This window comes from Sapajus apella, unplaced genomic scaffold (genome assembly GCF_009761245.1).
Source record: "Sapajus apella isolate SASKATOON/1434 unplaced genomic scaffold, GSC_monkey_1.0 scaffold8, whole genome shotgun sequence".
In the NCBI taxonomy this organism is placed as follows: Eukaryota; Metazoa; Chordata; class Mammalia; order Primates; family Cebidae; genus Sapajus; species Sapajus apella.
The window spans coordinates 23,239,794-23,265,066 of NW_022436948.1; the positions used below are offsets into that span (position 1 = coordinate 23,239,794).

General features: G+C 33.3%; 1 protein-coding gene across 3 annotated transcripts in view; it reads right to left on the bottom strand.

The window, feature by feature from the left end:
* NCAM2 (neural cell adhesion molecule 2) overlaps positions 1-25,273 on the bottom strand; it is a 540,885-nt gene that overhangs the window by 246,874 nt on the left and 268,738 nt on the right. For all 3 annotated transcript variants that reach the window (XM_032277132.1, XM_032277133.1, XM_032277134.1), the window contains exon 2: positions 2,500-2,574. In XM_032277132.1, the coding sequence (XP_032133023.1) occupies positions 2,500-2,574 (75 nt within the window). The remainder of the gene's footprint in view (positions 1-2,499; positions 2,575-25,273) is intronic.

Consider the following 25,273-nt stretch of genomic DNA (forward strand, 5'->3'; position numbering starts at 1 on the left):
ATGAAAGAAAGTTTAGTGAATCTTAAATAGATCTTAGTTACATTATCTTCAGCTTTTTCTCAACAAATCATAAAACCATAGTTGTTACAAAGTAATGCACTTGCAGAGGGAGGGATGTGTTTTATTTAATTCCTCCCTCTATGGAGAAGTCATAAAGTATAATTTAAATATTCATCTCTTTAAATTTGAATAATACAAAATAATATTTTATATAGTAAGTGAAATAGGATATTCTGATAAATATTTTGGACCTTTCATTCTTAATATGAAAGAACATATCATTTTTATTGACACTGTATTGTGTATTTTCATAAATCAGTTATAATTATTTTCTTTCAGGCATCTCCAACAAATAATAATTTCTATCAAAACTTTCCACATTGATAAGACTGGACTATTGTACAGATTATTATGAATAGCATTGAACTTTTTATTTTCCTAAAATGTAGTAATAACCATTAATTTTCTGTATGACACACTTCTTTAGCTCTTTGAGGATGTACCATCCTTTTAGTTCAAATTTAAGATATTTATTTTATTTTAGATTCTGTATTTTTAAGGTGTCTGGAAATTTTAGAGGTGTATCTAGGCAGTCAGCATTATAGTAGAAAAATACATACAAGCATAGTGACTTGCATGGTTTTCTCATATCTTTATTTTTAGAATCTTGTTTTACTACAATATTTAATATAAATAAGAGTACTTCCAATACTACAGGAAAGCTCTAGGTGATGCATCTTTATATAAAAGAAAAAAAATGCTTACTCAGTTTACATTCTTATTAAGAGTGAAACTCATCACCAATTAAATGGCATTAATTCATTTTAAAGTATGTCTTAATTTGAGGTATGTAATATATACAGGCAATTGACCTGTGCAATATATTTCATAGTGACAGACAAATACATAAAAATACTACACTTTCATTTTATTTTCAAAGTTCGTTTTTCAAACAATTTTATTCTGTTATGCAAAACAATTCAGTGTGTTTTAATTTATGAAGCTATGAATAAAATATATATGGGGTTTAGAAACAGTGACCTATATGCTTGTGTCACAGCTCTGATGACATAATGTGTGATGCTGAATCAATCTCTTCCCCACTCAATCGTTTTTTCATGTGTCAATATACAAATATATGTATTAACATATTTATCAATCTCACCTTTAAGAAGGAAATTGTATAATCAAGAGATCTATTTATGTTCTAATAAAATATGATATTTTATACATATATACTCTGAATATAATTTATAAAATGTTATAACTATACCTCTATTTTTATTAATTTGAATATTGATTTAAACAAATCATGTCATTCTCAAGATAATTTTTAGAATGCATTTTATGTTTCTAGTGTCTATTTTAATCCAGTTTTAAACTGATTTAGTGTAATCAAAATTAGAAACAATTCTAAAATTGTCTCATAATCAATTTTAGCACCAAGGTTTTACATTCTTTAGATACATCATATTTGAGTATGAAGACTTGTATTTGTATAAATGAACATCCTGAATCTAAATAAATAATGGACTCATTTATCAGTTCTAGAATATGCTTAATTAAACTTTGATGCTGAAATATTTAAAAGTCTTCTGAAAGAACACCATATGTGTATTATTATACTGAATGAGGCCCATAAAATATGCCATAAGTATCATGGAATATGATTCTTTCAATTGTTATAAAAATCTGGCCAAAGCTTTTCTCATTAAAAAATGATCTAGAATATTAGAATAATTTTTTGTCCTAATATTTTCATTCAAGTATAACTATAGTGCAGTGTGCCTTGTAAATTTATTCACTGCATATTTACAAAAATGGCCCAGTTATATAATCTTTACGTTTATCCTAATTTTACTGTTTATACTGAAATAATATTTAAAATTATTTAAGTTAGTATCAGGTATAATGCATGCATAAATTATTTTCAAAACAAATGATTTAGATTAGCAGTCAAAATTAACAATTTGAATTAAATTAACAAAAATAAAATTCGTATTATTTAATATGCAAGTCACAGTTATTAACACCTTTCCAGGCATTATAAACCCAATGATGGCTAGGCACAGTGGCTCACGTCTGTAATTGCAGCACTTCGGGAGGCCAAGTTGGGTGGATTACTTGAGGTCAGGCGTTTGAGACCAGCCCAACCAACATAGTGAAATCCTGTCTCTACTCAAAAAAAAAAAAAAAAATTGCAAAAATAAGCCAGGTGTGGTGGTGCACCCCTGTAGTCCCAGCTACTCAGGAGGCCGAAGCAGCAGAATAACTTAAACCCAGAAGGGGAGGTTGCAGTTAGCGGACATCACGCCACTGCCCTCCAGCTTGGGCAATAGAGTGAGACCCCATATCAAAAAACAAACAAACAAACAAAAAACCCAATGATATGTTGAGATGTAGAGTACTGAGTTTTTAACTAGCTAAATTTACCTAACGTATTTTATTAATATTTTAACAGAAACCAAGTTATCTGAAGATATTTATAGAAATACGTACCTGTACATGTGAAGAATTTAGATTCACCCACACTAAGCTCTACTTTGCTAAGTGAAATTGTCACTTGAAGAAGAGCTGAAAAAAAATTGAGAAACAATTAATGGTGATTTTTAAACATGAAATCTAAGATTTTAATGCATGACGTCTAAACCACATGGTCCAAATGCTGATTATTTTCCCCCAATTTTTATTACCTATAAAGAAAAATGAAAGTTTTGTAAAACATGATCTACCATTATACATATTACTTTATTATGCATTTAATAATCAGACAAAATACAGCACTTATTTAAGCTGATAGTCTGAAATTCTGTTAGTCAAGTAAGCGAACAAATTCACACTCAGACAATCTGTTCCTTATTCGGAGATTAGGTCTTATATGTACAACCACACTGGGCAATGACTAAGTTTGCCCAACAGTTTAAATTCTCTACTATCATTACAACAACTACACACACACACACACACACACACACACACACACACACACACACATACACACACACAAAGTTAACTACATTTTGACACCTACTGAAAAATGTCTATGAAGGCAGGCATACGCAGGAAAGAAAGCACTGCACAGAGTAAGATGAAGAAGCACTGATTTTCACAAGACCAATGTATTAAGTGAAGGATCCAGGACAATAAAATACAGGAGATGCCTGATATTTTAAATAAGTTTACTGTAAAATTTAATACTTAATGTAGATAACGAGGTGATGGATGCAGCAAAGCACCATGGCACATGTTTACCTATACAACAAACCTGCACGTTCTGCACATGCGTCCCAGAACTTAAAGTATAACTTTAAAAAAGAAAAAATCATTCTTAATAACCCAGAAAAAAAGAAATAAAATATCTGAATACCTAGAATTTTAGAAGATAAGCAAAGTGTTGTTTTAACATGAATTGACATATTTCTAATAGTATGATAGAAAAGAGAACATGACCACTTCCCAAACTCAGTCTCACCTTCCATGCACTCAAATATATGTAGTGGAGATTTTTGTAAAGTTACAAAGCTACAAGAGATAAATAAAGGAAGATCTGAAACCAGAGTACAAAACTGCACTGGGAATTTATTGATCTTAGTAACTAAAATGCTTATTTCAGTGAAACACAGAGACAGGATCCATGTTTCCCCAGAACAACAGGGTGCTGTAGAACACCAGATAACTCTGAACTGGAATGAGATTTACCACCAAAGGAAGGTAGAAAATCAACCAACCCAATGGTGAAGGGAAATAACAAGGAAACCTGCCTCCCCTAAGCTAGGGAAGGAAAAAATATTTCTCATTAGACTAACCAGAAGTTTTGCCATATCCCATGTTTGGGATTTTAATTATAAACATGTTGTTTGGAAAATCGCAACCCGAGAAAAACTAAAAAAGCAGTCTCACAAGTAGGGCTGACAGCTAAGTGGCAAAAGCAATCACAAAAACCATTCAGAAGAACCATATCGTCAGCCCAGATTGCCCAATAATTTCATAAATGAGGCTTTCTTCAATCTAGAGTTATTTCTGACATTATAAAACACATGGTGAAATAAGGCAATGTAAGCAGGAGTCAGTTGAAACAGCAAATCAGAGAAATAAACCCATGAGATTTCAACTAAGATAATTTTTAGACTAAGGATCTAACACAACTACATTGAAAGTGTTTAAAGAAATAAAATGTGTAATCAAGAACAGGAGGAAGGAACAAAATATTTATTGAAAAAAAACCCTGGTAATTATGCTGTTTAAGCTCTTCAAAATAACGTTTCCTCAACTTTCCATCTTAAATTGTAAAATTCCTTCCTCCTTTTCAGAAACCTCTCTGGGAAACTTGGGCTGGGACCATATGACTTTCCTAAGTCCTATTTTTATTCACAATTCACCAATACTCAGAGAATGATTGGGATGTTATAGAGGCTCAATAAGTGTTCAGATATGTCTAATATTTCAAAAAGAAAAAACAAAAGCGCTAGTCAGAAAATAAGAGAAGTAGGTAAGGAAAAAGGAGAGTAAGATAAAGAAGCATTGCCTACGTTTCTTACAGATAAGCTATTAAACAATGCCAATTCCAGTGAAAAATCAGATGTATTTTTCCTTAAAATAAGTAACTAATTTTCTTTTTGAAGTCAGCTTAAGTGGAATGAGGTCAACAGAGGCAAACTGCAATATTCAAGGAATTTGCAAACGCCCTTATAAAAAGCTTGAATCTGAAGAAGTGTATGGAGTTACTGGAATCCACAATTCATGGCAGTGGATCATGGATTTTATAAACTGGGAAGGCGAGGATGCGGATAGAAGCAAAGGAAGCAGAAAACATATTACAGGTTTGAAAGAAAAGGGGAAATTATAATTATGTGTCTTCTCTTTTCTTTCTTCCCTTTATTTTCTTCTTTTAGATCTTATTTCCCCTTAAACTGTACTTTCTCTAAATCTAATCTTGCAATCTTCAACCTGCAGTTAACATTAGCATACTTTAATTTTAAATTTTCTATGTGCAAACGAAACACGTTCCTCTAATATCAAAATTTGCTCACTGTTCACTATCCCATTTTTAGTCACCATCAATTTCCAAGCATTACCAATATAATCTATTTGTATGTATTTTTTAAATTTTTAAATACATGCACTTATTAATTTTATTCCAATATATTTTACCTGCCAACATATTTCTTTTTCTTACTTTTGCATCTTTAATCTCTTTTCCCTCTAACGTATTTCTCAATGTATAAACTGCATGCACATATTTCTAAAACTATGTTTAATTTCACTCTTCTGCTCAAAAATCTTCAAAGTAGATTTAATTTGTCCCTTACCACACAAATTTTAATTGGGAGAAAACTTACTTTTCCATTTTTATTGACTATTTCTTATTTCCAACGCTTCTGCAGGTATGATCACCTAGGATTCACTCTTTCTCCTCTCCCTAACTGACTCACACTTGCTCACCATTGTGCATCATTTGCCCAAACTGTTTTGTCTGTTCTAATCTTATATTTTTTGTTTTTAACAACTCCTCATGGCTTCCTACTTTCTATCTTCAAAGAAAACATAAAATATCATTAACTTTAGTAAACAGTGTGTGATAGGTAAATATAAGTGAGGGCTTATTCATCAAAATTTTATTTCTCCTAAACTAATAATACATGAAAGATGGCAGAATAATTGACACTGAACAACAGCTTATTTTGTGCTATGCACAGAACACCAACTGTATTAACAACATATAATTTTAAAGTGACTTCATTTAAGGATATCAGAGCATCTAAGAAATGTGTGCTAATTATTACATAATCCCTACCACTGACCTTCTGAGTAAATTTGCTTTTCTAAGGAAGAGTTTTATTTAAAAAAACAAAACAAAACAAAACAAAAAAACAGAATTTGAAAGATGGTCGGAATTTGAAAATTCACATACAGTTCTGAAAATGTTGATACTGATTTGTTGATCTATTGGAAAAATAGCATGAATTCATTTAATAAAATAAAATTGACTATGAAGTTAATTAAATTATATTAAAACATCTGGTTAATTTTTCCTTCAGTACAAATTACTAATTCACGTATTAATTAAGCCATATTACTAACGGACATTTTGGTAAATGGGCACAATTAGTTATTTCATTGTTATATATATTTAAAATATATAGAGAAAACATCAATCTCTACTTCACTACATTTCCCAAAGACCAGATTTGCTCTAATTGAACTACATATACAAATTAAAACGTTTGCATATTAGTAAAATCCTACAGAACTAAAATTTAAGGTCATGCCTTAATCATTGTTCTAGTGGCTAATTTTTTACCCAAATCAAAATAATGTAGGTAATGAGTTTATCACCTACAGCAGTTAGAAGAAAACTAAATGGTTTCCCAATGTCAAAAAGCTATGTTTGCAGAAAACTGGACAAAATAAAACATTTTATGGCTATCAATAAATATTGTCACAAATTCTTACTTAAAGCAAGGAAAAGTTATAAACCCAAGGACTGAAAAGTAAATGTATTGTGAATATATATCTTTAGTGAATAATTCCCAAATAATTGCATGTAATAACAATCTTAAAAGTAGAGTTAGGTAAATTCAAAACTATGTACTATGCTTATAAGTAATTATTAACTACATGTATTTTGCAAATCCCCCTTCTAAATACTATCATATTCAAAAATAGTAAGAAATACTTTTTAATGTCAAGGGGTTTAAGATGTATTTGGGAGGACTCTGGGGCTACATAAAATTATGTAAAATAAAATAAGATGGAGCGTATCAATTTTGGCCATTATAAAATGTATGATCAAGAAGCCTTTATAGAGGACAATAAAACATAAAAAGATTTTTTAAATGGCATAGATAATGTTATAAAAAATGGAAAAGAGTAAGAGCATTCCACATTGGGTAAGGCAAAAGTGTTCAAGGAACATTTAGGAAATTAGTAGATCAGTACAGACGAGGTGCATCTCATCTGGAATATTGTTGAGATTTTGAAAAATGTTTGAAAAAGAATCAGGAGAATATCAACCGCCTTGAATTTCTGTCCATTAATTACCTATAAATAAAAACTTACCTAATAATATTGGCATTTAGAAAGATTGGTTGCGAAGTAAAATTACTGAAAAATTGAAGGAAGAAAAAAACATGAGGATATGTTGTGATAAATATATGAGTTGACTGTGGCAAAGAATATGAAAAGGTAGAGAATAGATGTAACAAAATATTCAAGGTATGTTACATCTGTGATCAATTAAAACATTAGTGATAAAGGAGAATAGTCAAAGATGTTAAGATTTTCTACCTTGGTTGACACAAGGGTTACTGATACAACAAAGAATTTCACTGTGAGTGTTTACCTATGATAAAGAGAGGGAGACCAAATTTTGGATATTTCTCATAATCAGCTAATGGAGGGAAAATATAAGGCCACAAATTTACGTTTTAAATGAAGATTATTTTTCAAAACTAAACATAGTCACATTATATCAAAGATAATCATTATCATAAAAGATAAAATCAATATTTATACTTCAAGTAAGTATCCAGAGCAAACAGGTATTCAAGAGATTTTTAAAATTTATAGTAATATAAATATAATGAATGCATTACCATTTCTAAGTTCCATCAGGGTATCAAGAGCCCTTTGCTATTTAATACAACATTTTGCAGTGGCATTTAAAATGTGTTTATCTCCTACTGAGATTTAAAAACTGACAACTGAACCAGTCTTCTAACTGTCTGACACAAAGCCAAATTGATTCACTTAAAAATTCATGAGACATGCAGAGATAACTTAAGACACTGATTAATCTTGGACAACGACTTGCAACATTTTCAACAAGCACTTGTTTATTTTCCTAGGTTTCCATATTAAGAGAGTTAAAAGACTAATATATTTATTTAGTACTTATAGAAACTCTCAGAGTATTACTCCTTAAAATGTTCTTATAAATTATTGATTATACCAAATGAATACAATTTTCTCATTGAAACATCTTAAAATGTTATCTACTCTAAGAGAATTATTTACATTATTTAATTATTCTCTCCTTGTAATAGGATTTTTATGACTGCATTATAACAGCCTATGTGGGTTATTCAATTCTGAAAGTTGCTACAATGTCAAAAAAATCAGTTATTTTGTATCAATTAGAGAAATTCTCTAATGTCAAACATTTTAGGAAATCTAATGACTATGAATATTTTATTAAAACTGTTTTTATTGTTTCTTCCAATTGTAACAAGAAAACAAAGTTAAAAAAGATTTTAGTATAGTTCCTCCTTACCTGCATACCTCTTTATATCTGTACTCAAACCTCTTTGATCTTCTAATCCTAAATTAGAAAAATAAATGTCTGTGTTACTAGGTCATCCGAATCCTTCTAGGGCTAACTGATTAAACTTCTTGTGCTTCTTCTCCTATAGCCCTTTTCCTGTCAAGCTATGCATGCTCTTTAATCATTTTCATCCTAAACAAGACATAATAATAAATTTAAAAACCAAAAGAGAAAACAAAACAAAATAACCAAATAATATTAAAAAATTCTCTTCCTAACCCCCTCTCAAATTAAGTCAATATATCCTACTTGTCATTACATTATTTTTTTAAACAAACTTTCTAGTACCTATTCTTTATTTTTTATTCTGTCCTCTCCATTCTATGAATAAGCTTAGTATCCTTAAGATCAACCATAATCTAATTTTCAAATCCAAGTTCTCATTTTTATTTGACTTAATGGAAAATGAGAGGCCAACTACTTTGTTCTTTAACCTTCCTGTTCCCTGACACCTACATATTTATACTTTGCTCCCTTTCCTGACTATTCTTATATTAGGAAGAATAGTATGTGCTATAGTATATAGTAGTACATAGCATCTCTTCTACCATGTTTCGCTTAAATATTTGTTTCTTAGCCATATCTTCTTTGTTTTCTTCTCTTGGTGTTCTATCTTCCTGTACTACAAACACATATAATATTTACTATGCATACCCATAATAACTAATTTATTCCTCAAACATTTATGTCAAGTATATACTATTTTCACGATGAGAAGGCTGAGACAAAGGATTGCATCATTGCTTCTGGCCCCTCAGGCAATACACGTGAAACCAGATTTGAATCCAGCCATTTGCTTGGTCCTTCTTGAGCACTTGAGACTCACTTCTATATGGCTACCATCGCCTTGTACCCTTTTGTATATTTTAATTTGTGTGTGCGCGTGTGTGTGTGTGTGTGTGTGTGTGTGTGAATGTATGTCCCTATTATTACTTTGGAGTCTGGAGACATATTTGCTAATATATTAAATACCATATTGCTTTGAAAAATTTACATTTCTCAATGTCAGTATATTAAACCTCAAGAACATTCTCTTTCTGTCTTACGTTATTCATTATTACACATCTTCAGTGATGTAATTGTTATCCATTGAGCCTATTTACCAGATAATTGAAAAACTTATATGATTATATCTCCTTTTCTCAAATATAAATACGTATAAAATCCAACTAATTCTTCTTTCAAATGTCCCTTCAATATGTCTCCCTGCTGCATTCTTTCTTAGTTTTAGCCTCCCCATTGCTAGGCTGGTCCAGTGAATACTGTGCAAAATTGAGTAAGGTCAGGTATTGAATTTATCAGAAATACCTGAGGAAGTTTTCATGTATTTGTGTGTGTGTGTGTGTGTGTGTGTGTGTGTGTGTGTAAGTGTGTGTGTTTTTTTCAGGTATATGTGTGTAGTTTTTCAATTCAGTTTTGGTCTCGTCCCTGGAAATTCTGATTCAATCTATCTGGTGTAGGGCCAAGGAGTCTTTATTATTAAGTAATTAATTTCCAGATGCTAACCATTGCTACTCAGGAAGTGGTTGCCAGTCCAATACTAGTGGCCTCAATTAAAGCCTTTTTGTAGTACAGAATCTCAGGTGCCATTTCAGACTAATCACAATCTATAATTTAAGTTCATTTCAGCACACATTAAAATGTGATCAGCATTGGGTTGGACTACGGCAGTCTAATATGTCTACAATCTCTAGAACAAATATACCTCCCATTGTATATAAATAAAACTCAAATTCCTTCACACTTGACCATGTAAGCTTTATAATAATATGGACATCACCTGACCTTACTAGAAATTATTTCTGAACAAATCAAAGTAAAACAAACAAAATAGTAAACTATCAGGAAATTTTGCTAAAGGCCCACTTTCTTATTGCTCTGTTTATTCTTACCTTTTGTTCCTTATTTATTAAAACCCTTTCCTTTTTCTCGACTATGAATATACCTAATCAGTTATACATGATTACTCCAAATACCCACATTGTCTTCCAAATAGTACTCCAAATAGCCTTTCATTGCCTTCTAAAATGCTGTATACTTTTTCTTACAGCATATAACACATTGCACAGAAATAGCTTGGTAAGAATTACATAACTTTTAATGTGCAGAAAACACAAAGAAAATTTAGAGGCATGATATTACCCTATACAAAATAATTTAGTGCTATTTAAGTTAAAATTCATCTAAACCTGAATAAGGCTGCTTGCTTTAGCTTCTGTACTATTCTCTAGGAGCACTTAACACATATAAAATTTTATTCACACATTTGTCTCTTCACTGGATAATATATTCCTGGAAAATGGTCACAATGTCTTGCCTTATTAATCTTAGTCTATAAATCCAGCACAGGTCTAGAAGAAAATACATGCTAAAATATTTGTGCATAAATAAATAGGCACTTTAGCAAAAATTAAATACATTCTTTTTAGATTGTTGTTGGGTTTCAAAGTCGGATCCAATAAAAAGCAATTTTAAATCTATTTCATTCTCAGTGGACTTGCTTTATTCAGTAGTGTGTGTGTATTTCATTTCAAACATACATGTCACATATGAACATAAAATCTATGAAAACATCACCTACATAATCAGTACTGAAAAATTAATTGATGTTCAAAAGAGGCCATGTGAATAAAAGGGAAAATAAGGTTTAAATAAAAGAAAGAACTAAAAGAGAAAATGAGAATATCTGCTTTAAAAAGTGCAGATGTGATGAACTACGGAAGGCCATGATGGTCAGGCAATGCACTATATAATCATTATAAGCTCATCAGTCATCGAGTTACAGAACTGAAAAAAAAAATATTAAATATATTTTGAAAATCTCCCAAATGTTAAGTATGTAGAAACCTAAGCTTAGGAAAACTTAAATTGAAATACATCATACTAAAAAGAAAGTGTTTATGAAATGAAGTTTATGCTACTTTGAATATGTTTTTGTTTTGAAAATGGAAAGAAATTATTTTCCTAAAATGCATTGTATGAATTAAATAGCATGCAATACAATTAAGAAGCAAATATAGAAGTCACAACTCCAAACATAATTAAACATTACTGCATAGAACTACCCAGCAATTAGTTTATTAGTAAAAGTAAAATCATTACTTTAATGTTTAAAAAACAGTAAGCAATATGACCACTGTTTTGTTTTAAAGTAAATCTTTTTATTTTATTGTATCATTTAATGTAAACAAAAGTAGGAAATATATCTTAATGCCAATTAGGCTGGGGAATGTTGTACGAGTGATAAGTGAAGCAATCTGTGCTTATGTGTTAGTTAGGCACTGAGTAGCTTATGAGACCAGGAACAGGTCACTCATCACTTATTTTCAATGTGATATTTAATTAAAACTAAAATATCTTGAAGAGGAAGCTAATCCCAAATTCTACATCCAATCCAAGTTTATTTCAACAGGCAACACTTAGACATGTAAGTTATTAGCTGCCTTGATGAAGCCAACATAGAACATAGTGTAAGATTTTTTTATCACCATTAATATTATGCAATAATAAATTAAATGATGGGAGAGTGTTTGCACTATACCTAATACCTAAGTCTCAAGATGTTTATATCAGAGCTTTGTCTTCCCCAGTGTGGGTGGATTCTCTCCTGATTAAGGTCAGCATAAACCTTGTTTATAAACCCAACAAATCAGAAATCAAATATATCTGTCACATAAACAAAAGGTTTGCTTAACAGTAAACTTTGATGTACATTGTCAAAAAATGTGAAACCTATCAGGGTATTGCAAATGCTACTATAAAATAATGCAGAAAAAGAGGAAGACATCCTTTTCCACATTAGAAAAATAATGTTTTGAATTAGAAGCAGTAAAATGAGAGAACAATGAAAAATATTTCTTTAATGTGAGAATGTACTAATTTCTTCTGTTCAGTACCAATCATAAAATTACTGTAACATGAACTTTATATTACAGATTCCAAAATATTTCTAAAGGCCTATTCTTCTTTAAAATAAACAATTTAGAAAGATTATTACAAGGCATATGGAGGTTTACGATAGCACATGGTAACAGTGATTACTCAAATAAATCGACATCTATAACCAAAGCTATATCTAACAATTTATTAATTAATTAATTTGTTCATTGAAAAGCCAGGCATGGACTCACTGAGGAGATGTGCTTGAACTGCTAAAGAAGTTTGCTGTGATGTAGCCATAGGAAAAATATTTCACCAGGCTGAAAAATTCCCACTTTTCATAAAATCAACCATTTAAATGTTTAAGTAGTAAACAGCAATTCTGTTTCTCAGGCTTCCAATCAATTGCAGGAGCTCTTTATATTATAGCTAGTGACATTTATGTTTAGTACCAAGACTAAGTATTATGCAAAGAAAACACAAAGAATGTACTCCAAAAGTATTCATAGAAATAGGGAAAGAAAGATAAATTTTAAAACTGCAAATAAATTGGGGTGGCTAAATACAGAAGCAACCTTTTACATTTTCTCAGTGAAAGTGTTTCAGACATCTCAGAATCTGGATAATTATAGCCTGAATGTGTCTCCAGAATCTCCAGTTTCATCATCTCAGGTTACAAGTGGAGACAGCGTTCAGGTTTATCTGTTTCTGAAGGATCCATAGCAAGACTTAAGGGCACCTGTACTTAGAGTGTAATTCTTAGCCTGAATCAATTTTTGAACTCCAAAATACTTGTTGCTATTTTGTTGATGCTGCTAAAGAATTTAAGTGAAAAGGCAAATTTGGTACCTTCTCAGAATGAAAAAAAAGTTAACCTTGGAGGATTCTTTCAGGTTGGAAGAGGCAACAAACAGTCTACCCCTTCTCCCATGAAGCAGAGTGAATCAGAAGAGAGATAAGAATTATGGGGATATCAGATACATTCTTGTGTACAAAGTGGGCTAAAATAACAGTTACAGGTTTTCCACATACTGAGAGGAAGGCTGATATAAAGAATTGGAGCTCACAATTTTGTGTGGCTGTATGAGAGTCTATGTGTGTGAATGTGAATGCATGTGTTTGAAAGAGAGAACAGCGTGAAGCAACTCCCAAGATGGTGATCCTGCATCAAAGTTAAACTCTGTGGTACAGTAAGTCCAAAAGAGAACCAGTGTCATGTTGTTGGGTAATTCCTGGCTCATGCATGGTGTGGGAAGGTGCAATGTCCCAAAACGCAAATATACTCCATGGAGCAAAATATAGCTTCAGTCATTAGGCTTGCAATGAAAAATTCATTGCTGAGACATAAGTGACTGACCTTGAGGTGCATAGCAGCCAGGAGTGGGACAGAACATGGAGCTGAACTCTGAAAAATCCTTAGCACCAATAGAAACTTAGATGGTGCTGTGGCAGCATCAGGGAGGCCCCTGACTCAGATAAAGTCATGAGTGTAAACCACATATTCACCAGGAATTTCTCTAAATAAGCAGTTCAAAGAGTCAAATTCACAAGAGCCAAAAATACTGCAGCTGAGCCAATGAGCAGAATATGAGCATGTGTCTAAGGGTCCCACCAGTAGCCACAGCTGTGTAAAAGGACATTGTCCCTCCTCACCCAATACACAGATAATATCTCAAGAAGGTATATTAAACCAACAATTAACTGTATAAACTGCAAGAAACAAACATTGTGTCTTTAGTGCTTTTCTTACATAAAATGTGAGTATAATACTAGATCCATTATATTTCTAAGAATTTTTGTAAAGAATTTAAATCAGTGTTTGACACACAGTAAATAATCAATAAATGTTAAATGCTGCAACAGGAACTCTCCCTCTTAACTTTAGAGGAGCTCACAGAGACAAATGTATATAATTTTTGTTTCACATAAGAAAATTGCTCCATATTTGTACACTACTGAGTGGAGATTATCAATTAAAATTGAATCTACAATTGTTTCCTTCCAAATGAACTGAGAAAATCTTTACACAATCCAAATTTAAAGTGAATTTATTTAAGCAAAATTAGTTTTCCTGCATTGATGATGTTGACTGACATACTTAAGATTTCCAGCTCTGGCAAGGTTGTACAACAAGTTGTAGAAGTTACATGCAAATGATACTCAAATGTTCAGATACTCTATTACCCTGGTGAGGAATAGGAAATGTAGTGAAAAATTTAAAGTTTTATTCTTATAAAGCAAAATGGAAACAGACTATTGCTTTAGTAAATATTTGAAGAACGCTGTGTATAAAACAAAGCTTATTATAATGTAATAAGTATGCCTGGACTCACCAAGTTTCTCAATCAATGCTAAGAAAAATTGTGACAGTATCAAAAGTTCTTTATTTACATCTAATTCATATGATAATAAACATAATTAAATGTTAAAATATGGTGTACGCTTCAAATTCGCTCAAATGAAAGTATAACTCCTTTCCAAGCTGCTTCCCCTGGTGAGTTGCTATTTACACATCAGGTATCTCCTTAGTGGGAGAAGGGAGAGAATCAGGAAAAATAACTAATGGGTACCTAGACTTAATACCTAGGTGATGAAAGATTATGTGCAAGGAACTCCCATGACACAAGTTTATCTATGCAACAAACTTACATAGGTCTCTCTTTTTGTGCTTCCACAGCTCATCTGGGGCATAATTATTTGTTTATATGGCCATATCTCTAATTAGAATGCAATTTGTGCTGAGAAAAGATAATGTTTTATTGAATTTATTAAACCTCAGAGTCACTCTCAGAGGCTGGAACATTGCAGACAACTATTGTGTTTCTTAAATAATGAAGGAATATATCATTGGTTGAATGGATAAAAACACAGTATGTTTAAATCTAAATTTCCCAAATAAAAAGATGCAACTCCACTGCCCACTCTGATCCCAGAAAGGGAAGGTTAATTATTTTACTCATATTTTTGAAAGGATTTTTAAAATCAAAAACCTTTATTAAAATATCAGTTTAATAATAAATGAAGCAAAATATTTGAATATATTCTAATTGATGATAAAGAAGGTGACTATTACTGTATCAGTGAGTTCTAGGATAGGCTTCAAAACCAAAATAACACCCCCACTTATTCATTAATATTTTTCATTCAATTAGTACATCTCATACAACAGAGTTGGTTGTATGAATAATAAAAAAATCTTTTATATTTTATGTTTTTATTATAGATCTGGGGGTTCTGTGTAGGTTTGCTACATGGGTAATTGAATAACGCTGAGGTTTGGGATTCTACTGAGCCCATCACTCAAATCGTGAACACAGTGACTAGTACTCAATAGTAATTATTCAACACATCCCCTCACTCTCCTTTTTTCCCATTTTGGAGTCTTAAGTGTTCACCTATATTTCCATGTGTATCCGTTGTTTATCTCCCACTTATAAGTGAGATATGTGGCATTTGTTTTTCTGCTTCTGAGTTATTTCACATAAAATAATGGCCCCTAGCTCCATGTTACTGTGAAGGACATAACTGCATTATTTTGATGTCTGTGTAGTATTCAAATATATACATATATATTTACACACACACACACACACACACACACACACACACATACTTATGCCAAAGATCATAATAAAATGTGATATGTATGTATATACTGTAATACACCGTTGACTGATGCTTAGGTTGATTCCATAACTTTTCTATTGTGAATATTGCTATCATAAACATACAAGTGCAGGTGTCATTTTGAAAAAGTGATTTATTTTCCGTTGGGTAGATACTTAGTAATGTGATTTCTAGGTCAAATGGTAGTTCTATTTTTAGATTTTGAGAAATCTCCAGACTGTTTTCCATTGTGGTTGAACTAATTTACACTCCCATTGATGATGTATAATCGTTTCCTTTTTGTCTCAGTCTCACCGATATTCATCACTTTTCAACTTTTCAATAATAGCCATTCTTGTTGGTATCAAATGTTATTGCCCTGTGATTTTAATTTGTATATCTCTGATGATTTCTGAAATTTAGCATTTATTCATATCTTTCTTGGCCACTTGTATGTCTTCTTTTAAGAAGTATTTGTTCATTTCCTTTGCCCAGTTTTTAATTGAGTTGTTTATTTCTTGTTGCTTTAATTTCCCTATAGATTCTGGACATTAATCCCTTCTCAGAAGCATAGTTTGCAAATGTTTTCTCCCATTTTTGTAAACTATCTTTGGACTTTGTTGATGGTTTATTTTGCTGTGCAGGAGTGCTTTAGTTTACTTAAATCCCATTTGTCTATTTTTGTTTTTGTTGCATTTGTTTTATGACCTTCATCAAAAACTCTTTGCCCAGGTTTTCTTCTAGTATTTTTATATTTTTTAATTTTATATTTAAGTCTTTAATCCATCTTGAGCTAATTTTTATACATGGTTAGATTTAGGGGTTCAGTTTAATTCTTCTGTATATGTTTAGTCAGTTTACTGAGCACCATTTATTGAATAAGTAGTCCTTTCCCAGTTGTTTATTTTTGTCAACTTTGTCAAAGATCAATTGGTTGCAGGTGTGTGGTTTTATTTCTGCATTGTCTATTCGGTTCCATTGATCTATGTATCTATTTTTGAACTAGTTCTGTGCTGTTTGGGTTATATATTCTTGTGGTATAGTGTGAAGTCAGGCAGTGTGATGCTTTTGGCTTTGTTCTTTTTGCTTAGGATTGCTTTGGTTATTTGGCTCTTGTTTGTTCCATTATGAATTTTAGTATATTTTAACATTTAGTATATTTTAACATATTTTTACATTAGTATATTTTAACATTTCTTTGAACAATGTCTTTGGTAATTTTACAGGAATTTTGTTGAATTTGTTGATTACTTTGGACAGTATAGTTATTTTTAAAATATTGATTTTACCTATCCATGAGCATGGGATGTTTTTTCTATTTGGTTGTATTATCTGCAATCTCTTTCATCAGCATTTTCTAGTTCACCTTGCAGAGATCTTTCATCTCCTTGGTTAAATGTATTCCTAAGGTATTTTATTTTTTGTGGCAGTTGTAAGTAAAATCGAGTTCTTGATTTGATTATCTGCGTTAGCATTGTTGGTATATAGAAATGCAACTGATTTTTGCACATTAATTTTGTACTCTGAAACTTTATACTAAAGTAATTGATCAGGTCTGGGAGTCCACTGGAGGAATCATTAGTGTTTTCTAGGTATCGGTTCATATTGTCAGAGAACAGGGATAATTTGATCATACATTTTGGCAGTTCCCCACACAGATCTCATCTTGAATTCCCAGGTGTTGTGGTAGGGACTCACTGGGAGGTAACTGAGTCATGAGAGCAAGTCTTTTCCATGCTGTTCTTATGATAGTGAATGAGTTTCATCAGAGCTGATGATTTAAAAAAGGGGAGTTTCCCTGTACAAGCTCTATTCTCTCTCTGCCACCATGTGAGATGTGACTTTCACCTTCTGCCAGGAGTGTGAGGCCTTCAGTCATGTGGAACTATAAGTGCATTAAACCTCTTTCTTTTGTAAATTGATCAGTCTTGGGTATGTCTTTATCAGCAGTGTGACATGAACTAATATATTTGACTTCCTCTTTTTCTATTTGCATGAGTTCTATTTCTTTTTCTTGACTGATTGTTCTGGCTACAACTTCCAATACTTTATAAAATAGGGGTGGAGAAAGAGGAAATTCTGTTCCTGAACTAGTTCTTAAGGGAAATTCTCTCAACTGTTGTTCATTCAGTATGATGTTGGCCATTGGTTAGTCATTTATAGCTCTTATATTTTGAGATGTATTCCTCTGATGCTTAGTTGATTGAGAGTTTTTTATCATGAAGGTATATTTTATGAAATGCCTTTTACACATCCATTGAGATAATCATATAGTTTATGTTTTTAATTGTTAATGTGGTGAATTACATTCATTGACTTGCACATATTGAGTCATCCTTGTATCCCAAGAATAAAACCCACTTGGTCATGATGAATCATATTTTTGATGTGTTATTAGATTCAGTTTGCAAGTGTTTTGTGGAATATTTTTTCATCTATGTTGGTCAGGAATATTGGCCTGTAGTTTTCTCTTTTGTATGTATGTGTATCCTTGCCAGATTTTGGTATTAGGTTAATACTGGTTTAACAGATTGAGTTAGGAAGAAACCCCTTCTCCTTGATTTCAGAGATATATTCAATAAGATTAGTACTAGCTCTGCTTTGTATATCTGGTAGAATGTGGCTGTGAATTTGTCTGGTCCTCGGCTTCTTGTGGTTGGTGGATTATTTATTACTGATTCAAGTTTGTAACCTGTTATTGCTCTATTCAGAGTTTCTGTTTCTTCCTGGTTCATTCTTGGAAGGTTGTATGTTTCCAGGAATCTATACGTTTCCTCTAAGGTTCCTAGTTTGTATGCACAGAGATGTAGGTAGTGGTCTTTGAGTATTTTATTTGTGTGGTATCAGTTGTAATGTTACCTTTCTCATTTCTTACTGTTCTCATTTGAATCTTTTCTTTTTTCTTAGTTAATCTAGCTAGCTATCTATTGCCTTGTTTATCCTTTCAAATAATTAATTTTTCTTTCATTAATCCTTTGTATGATTTTTTATCTCAGTTTATTTCTTCTGTGATCTTTGCTGTTTCATTTTTCTGCTAGCTTTGGGTTTGATTTGCTCTTGTTTCTGTACTTTTTTAAGTTGGAATGTTAGGTTGTAAATTTGAAATCTTTCTATCATTTTGATGTTGGCATTTAGCATTATTGCTTTCATCTTAGCACAGCTTTTAATGTATCGCAAAGATTTTGGTATGTTGTGTCTCTATTTTCATTTGTTTCAAAACATTTTTGATTCTTTTCTTAACTTTGTTAATTGCCTAAAAGTCTTTCAGGAGTAGGTCAATAAGGAGCAGATTATTTAACATCCATGTACTTGTGTGGTTTTGAGAGTTTCTCTTGGTAGTTAATTCAAATTATACTCCACTTTTGTCTGACAAAATACTTCATATAATTTTGATTCTTTTGAATTTATTGAGACCGGATTTATTACCAAGCATGTGCTCAATTTTAGAGAATGTCCCATGTACAGATGAGAAAAAAGAATATTTTCCAGTTGTTGGGTGGATGGTTTGTGCATTTTGTCAATAGTTCAATTTATGTCCAGATTTTCTTGTTGATTTTCTGCCTTGATGACCTAAAAATGTAAGTGGGATGTTGGAGTCCTCAACTATTACTGTATTGTTGTCTATGTCTTTTCTTAGGTATAGTAGTATTTGTTTTTTGTTTGTTTGTTTGTTTGTTTTAATTTGTGTGCACTGATATTGGGTATGCATGCATCTAGGACAGTTAAATCTTTTGTTGAATTGAAACCTTTATCAGTATATAATTCCTTCCTTTTTTTTTTTCTATTGTTCCTGGTGCAAAGTCTGTTACTTATGATACAAAAACAGTATCCCTCGCTCTTTTTATGTTTTCCGTTTGTGTGACATTACTTTCTTCAATTTTTTGAGACTGTGGGCATCAAAATGCATGAAATGGGTCTCTTGAAAGCAAAAGATGGTGGTTAAGTATTTTTAATCCAATTTACCAATCTATGTATTTTAAATAGAAAAATTAGACCATTTCAGGTCAAGGTTAATGTTCATATGTGAAATTTTGTTCCAGTGATAGTGCTGTTAGCTAGTTGCTTTGCAGTCTCAGTTGTGTAATGGATTTACGGGATCTGTGAACTTGTACTTAGAAATGCTTTTATTATAGGAAGTACTGTACTTTTATTTCACTGTTTATGACTCCTTTGAGCATTTCTTGTAGTGCTGGTATGGTGGTGACAAATTTCCTTACTCTGCTTGTCTGGGAATAACTTTATGTCCCCTTTATTTATAAAGCTTAGTTTGGCAGAAAATAAAAGTCTTGGCTGGCATTTTTTTTTTCTTCAAGAGGGCTAAAAATAAGCCCCCAATCTCTTCTGACCTCTGAAATTTCTGCTGAAAAGTCTGCTGTTACTCTGATGAGATTTCCTTCATAGGTAATTTGTATCTTTTCCTTTGCTATCTTAAGTTTTTTTTTTTTTTTTTTTTTTGTGTGTGTGTGTGTAGACTTTGAATAGTCTGATGACTATTTACCTTGATTATGATCATCTTGTACTCAATCTTGCAGGTGGTTGCCTGAATTTCTTATATCTGAATATCTATCTTTCTAGGAAGATTAGGAAAATTTTTTCAGATTTATTATTCCCTCAATTATGTTTTCCATGTTGCTGGCTTTTTCATCTCTCTCAGGAATGCCAATAAGTCATGGGTTCAGTTGTTTTACATAATCCCACATCTCTTGAAGGCTTTGTTTTTTTAATTCTATTTTTCTTTATTTTTGTCTGACTGGGTTAATCTGAAAAAACAGTCCTCAATCTCTTAAATTGTTTCTTCTGCTTGGTCTATTCTATTGCCCATGATTCCATTCTTATTTTGAATTTTCTTTAGTGATGTTCCAGAGTTCTTTTCTTTGAAATATAGCTATCTTCTCTTTCATATCCTGAATTGTGTGTGTGTGTGTGTGTGTGTGTGTGTGTGTGTGAGTGTTGCTTCTTATTGTTAGAAATGCTATCATTTGGATGTAATTTAAAAGAAAATTATTTTGTTTCTTGAGGGTATGACCATGATTATATTGAGTATGGTTGTTTGGATTCATTATTGGGTTCTTTCAGGGGTCCAAGGCTCTGTAATGAGTGTTTTGGTTGTGGACAGCTTCTGCACAGTGGCTTTCTCAGATGCTTCTTGTAGCAATCCATTGTACATTTGATCCAACAAATTATGTCTTGCTGGGCTGCAGGTCCAGAGGTCTCAGTAATCCTATCACGTGAAATAGCACTAAGCCATTCTAGCAGTAGCTTTTTTATTTAGTGTCGAATATGGGGATCCAGTTCAGCAAATGACGCTTAAAAGTAAGAACCACTTTGTCCTCCAGTAGGCTGATTAAGTATGGAAGTATCCATCCTGACTAGGGGTGGAATTTAGAGGGGGGTTGTTTTGGGATGTACTGAGGTCTCAGAGAAGGGGCAGGAGGGTGCACCAGCGCATCATTCTGAGCAGGAAAAAATGCAATCCTCTTCCTCATCATGCTGGTACTGCAGGACTTATGATCTTCAGTTCATATGGTTTTTGTGCTTTGGGTCCTGGCTACAGCGTGGCTGTGGACCATGAATATACCTCTCTGGTAGCTACCACTAAAATAGGCTCAGCAAAGACTCTCTTCTCTCAGCCCTCAGTAGACAACTCTATGGTTTGTTTGTCCTCTTTTGCTGTGTTGGGAGGGGAAGTAGGGCCCCACTCTTTTTCTAAGTCCAAGCTGTACATCTTCATTTTCAGGAGGAGTGGAGCTACCACAAAAAATGTGGAAAGCACTTTCTCCAGATACAAATATAATGACCCTCACCAGGGAGAACTACTGCTTCATCTTTAGCAATGAATGAGGCAAGGCGGAGTACTGACCCTCTCTCCACATCTGTTCTCGGCTGTCAGTAACTCCCTCTTCAGCAATTGGTGCCAAGTGCATGTTTCTTTTGTCCCAACATGAGCTTTATGGAGCTGCACTTTTCTTTCCCTTAGGGGCAACCCAAGCCTAGGTTTAGATGTTCAGGGGTCCTACAGCTCAACAAGAACCTACCAGACTACTTTGCTTGCTAAAGTCAGAAGGAGTTGTGTGGGTAGGTATGTTTGTGGGGAAACTGAGGGTGCAGTGACTCAAGGGTGGAGGTTCCCTGGAGAGGACAGTGAACTACCATAGGTGCGCAACTAGTAGGTACCTGCCATCTCAGTTCATGTAAAAGGAGAGTGCAGGCTCAGCTGCAAGCCGGCCACCTGGTTCTCTGTCTCCAGCAAGTTCCCATATTGCCACTGACAGTGTTTCCTTAGGTCCTGAGGGTGGAGGGTCTCTCCAACAGTTTCACAGTTAGCAGGTTGTCGCAGGGGTCAACAAAACAGAGAAGCTCTCTCACTTACCCTTTCTGTGTGGCTATGATTACCTCAGGAGTCAATCTCTACCAGACTCTCTCTGCTTTTATTTTCTTCATCCCAGCTAATTTCCAAGGGCACTCTGACAATTCCTGGTTCTTTCCCTTAGTTTTCCATTAGGAAAATGTCCATTCATCAGTAACTTTGATCTTTGTTCTGAGCAGAACTGGTATCTGATGTTCCTAGTCAGCCATCTTGAAAATCCCCTCAATATTTTATTACTTAATCTAGTACTTTAGCAGATGTGAAGAAAGTATCACTAGTGAATATTAAATACCTATACTTTAAAGTAGAAAATTCACAGCAAAAAAATACACATTCTGTGACTCACAGGTAATGTTCCACTTTTTCTGCCAAAGTTGTTTTTCAAGGTATTTAAATGTGTGTCAGTCGACCCTGTACTTGTGCTTTTAAACTTCATCAGTCTCTTTAGTCAAAAGTTCAAGGAATTAGGAAACTAAACAGAAATTAAAACAAAGAATAAGAATGTGATGAATTTAACTAAGGTTTCCCCGGTGACTGCGAGCCTACACATGTGGATCACCTCTCTTCACCATACATGTGTGAATGGACTGATCACATAAGAATCAACATTGTATGGTCTTTCTTGTACATCATAGTTTTTATAATTCTGATTTTTAATTTTGTGCTGTGTAATCTAGCAAAACCTTTGGAGGCATTTTTAAATTGTTTGGGTTCTTACTGTCTCAGATGGTAAAGCAATATGCTTTATTTATTACCAAGAAGATGCCACAGGACGTTTTATCTGCCTTCATGTGTTTCTGAAGCTTTTGTCTTCCATTCAGAATGGGGGATAAAATCATGTAAACAATTTACTTCATTCTTTACTTAACTGATGGAAAGGAGTGCTTGACTGTCAATTCTATGATTACTTCGGTGACTAGCCTTTGTTCAAACCTCCAGATAAATTTGGTTGTATTCCAGTTCAAGCCAACTCTTTATTTTACTGCCAAAGAGTTTACAGTTTAATGGCAATCTCAGACAAGTGGTTTCTTCTTTATGATTTGTTTATCAAAAAGACTGAAATAATACAAACATCTCCTCCTACATTCTGAAAGCCCAGAACAGTACATCCTAGAACTGGACATCCTGAACTGTACTTTAGCAGCTTGATTAAAATGATGAATTACTGCAGGTTCAAAACAGAAGATCAAAAGGAGGAACTCAATTATCTCATCAGAGATGCCCCGGCAATCTTTGTAAAGATCAGAAAGCCTTCCTATTCTACAGTTACTGAGTACACGCCATTTGAGGTCATTGCTCTTTAGGTTTTATGAAACTGGACTTCCAGGATATATGAAACTTTCTCTGGATGCTGATCACAGGAGGTTGAACACACAGAAATGACTCACCTTCTGTTAGAAGTCCATTAGCAGAATAGTAGTTGAATGGCTATACTTACAAACTATAATATACATAAAATATAGTGTAAAATGTTCTTTTAATTGGACTTATGTGAGTCTCTGGTCCCAGGGTTTTGATCCATGATACTCCTTAGAAAATGCATGTGAATGGTTTTGCCTAGATTTTCTTCTAGGGTATTTATGGTGTTAGGTCTTATGTTTAAGTCTTTAATCTAACTGGAGCAAGGACTTCTTGACCAAAACACCAAAAGCATTGACAACAAAAGCCAAAATAGACAAATGGGACCTAATCAAACTCCACAGCTTCTGCACAGCAAAAGAAACAGTCATTAGAGTGAATCGGCAACCAACAGATTGGGAAAAAATTTTTGCAGTTTACCCATCTGACAAAGGGCTGATATCCAGAATTTACAAAGAACTAAAACAGATTTACAAGAAAAAAAACTAACAAGCCCATTCAAAAGTGGGCAAAGGATGAACAGCCACTTTACAAAAGAAGACATACATGAGGCCAACAAACATATGAAAAAATGCTCATCATCACTGGTCATCAGAGAAATGAAAATCAAAACAACATTGAGATACCATCTTATGCCAGTTAGAATGACGATCATTAAAAAATCTGGAGACAACAGATGCTGGAGAGGATGTGGAGAAATAGGAACACTTTTGCACTGTTAGTGGCAGTGTAAATTAGTTCAACCATTGTGGAAGACAGTGCGGCGATTCCTCAAGGACCTAGAAATAGAAATTCCATTTGACCCAGCAATCCCCTTACTGGGTATATATCCAAAGGATTATAAATCGTTCTACTATAAGGACACGTGCACACAAATGTTCATTGCAGCACCATTTACAATAGCAAAGACCTGGAACCAACCCAAATGCCCATCGGCTATAGACTGGATAGCGAAAATGTCACACATATACACCATGGAATATTATGCAGCCATCAAAAATGATGAGTTTGGGTCCTTTGTAGGGACATGGATGAACCTGGAAACCATCATTCTCAGCAAACTGACAGAAGAGCAGAAGATCAAACACCACATGTTCTCACTCATAGGTGGGTGTTGAACAATGAGAACACATGGACACAGGGAGGGGAGCACTACACACTGGGGTCAGTTGGGGGGACATAGGGGAGGGACGGTGGGGGGTGGGGAGCTGGGGAGAGATAGCAAGGGGAGAAATGCCAGATGTAGGTGATGGGGACGAAGGCAGCAAATCACACTGCCACGTGTGTACCTATGCAAAAATTTTGCACGTTCTTCACATGTACCCCAAAACCTAAAATGCAATAAAATAAATAAATGGGGAAAAAATGCATGTGATTGTAGAGGTGGAGCTTTATATTATCAACAAATTAGGGAGACTTTCCCAAAATCCAAGTGTGGAAGACTTCAACAATTAATTTTGTTTAATATAGTTCATTGCTTTTACAAAAAGATATGAACAGTCCATCATCAAACCTTATGCCATCCAGCTAAAATAATAAACCTCTACAGGCAATGAACAGGAGTAGCCTGGCCCCCAGTAGCATTTATACTAGTCTAGTAATTGGAAATATTATTTTTATGTCTCCATTCTATTCTACCCAACCCAATATACACTACATTATTGAAATCTGGCTTTAAACAGGGGCCTACGCAGGGCCATGGGCCTACCCTAAGGAGGCATTTACTACCATAATTCTTT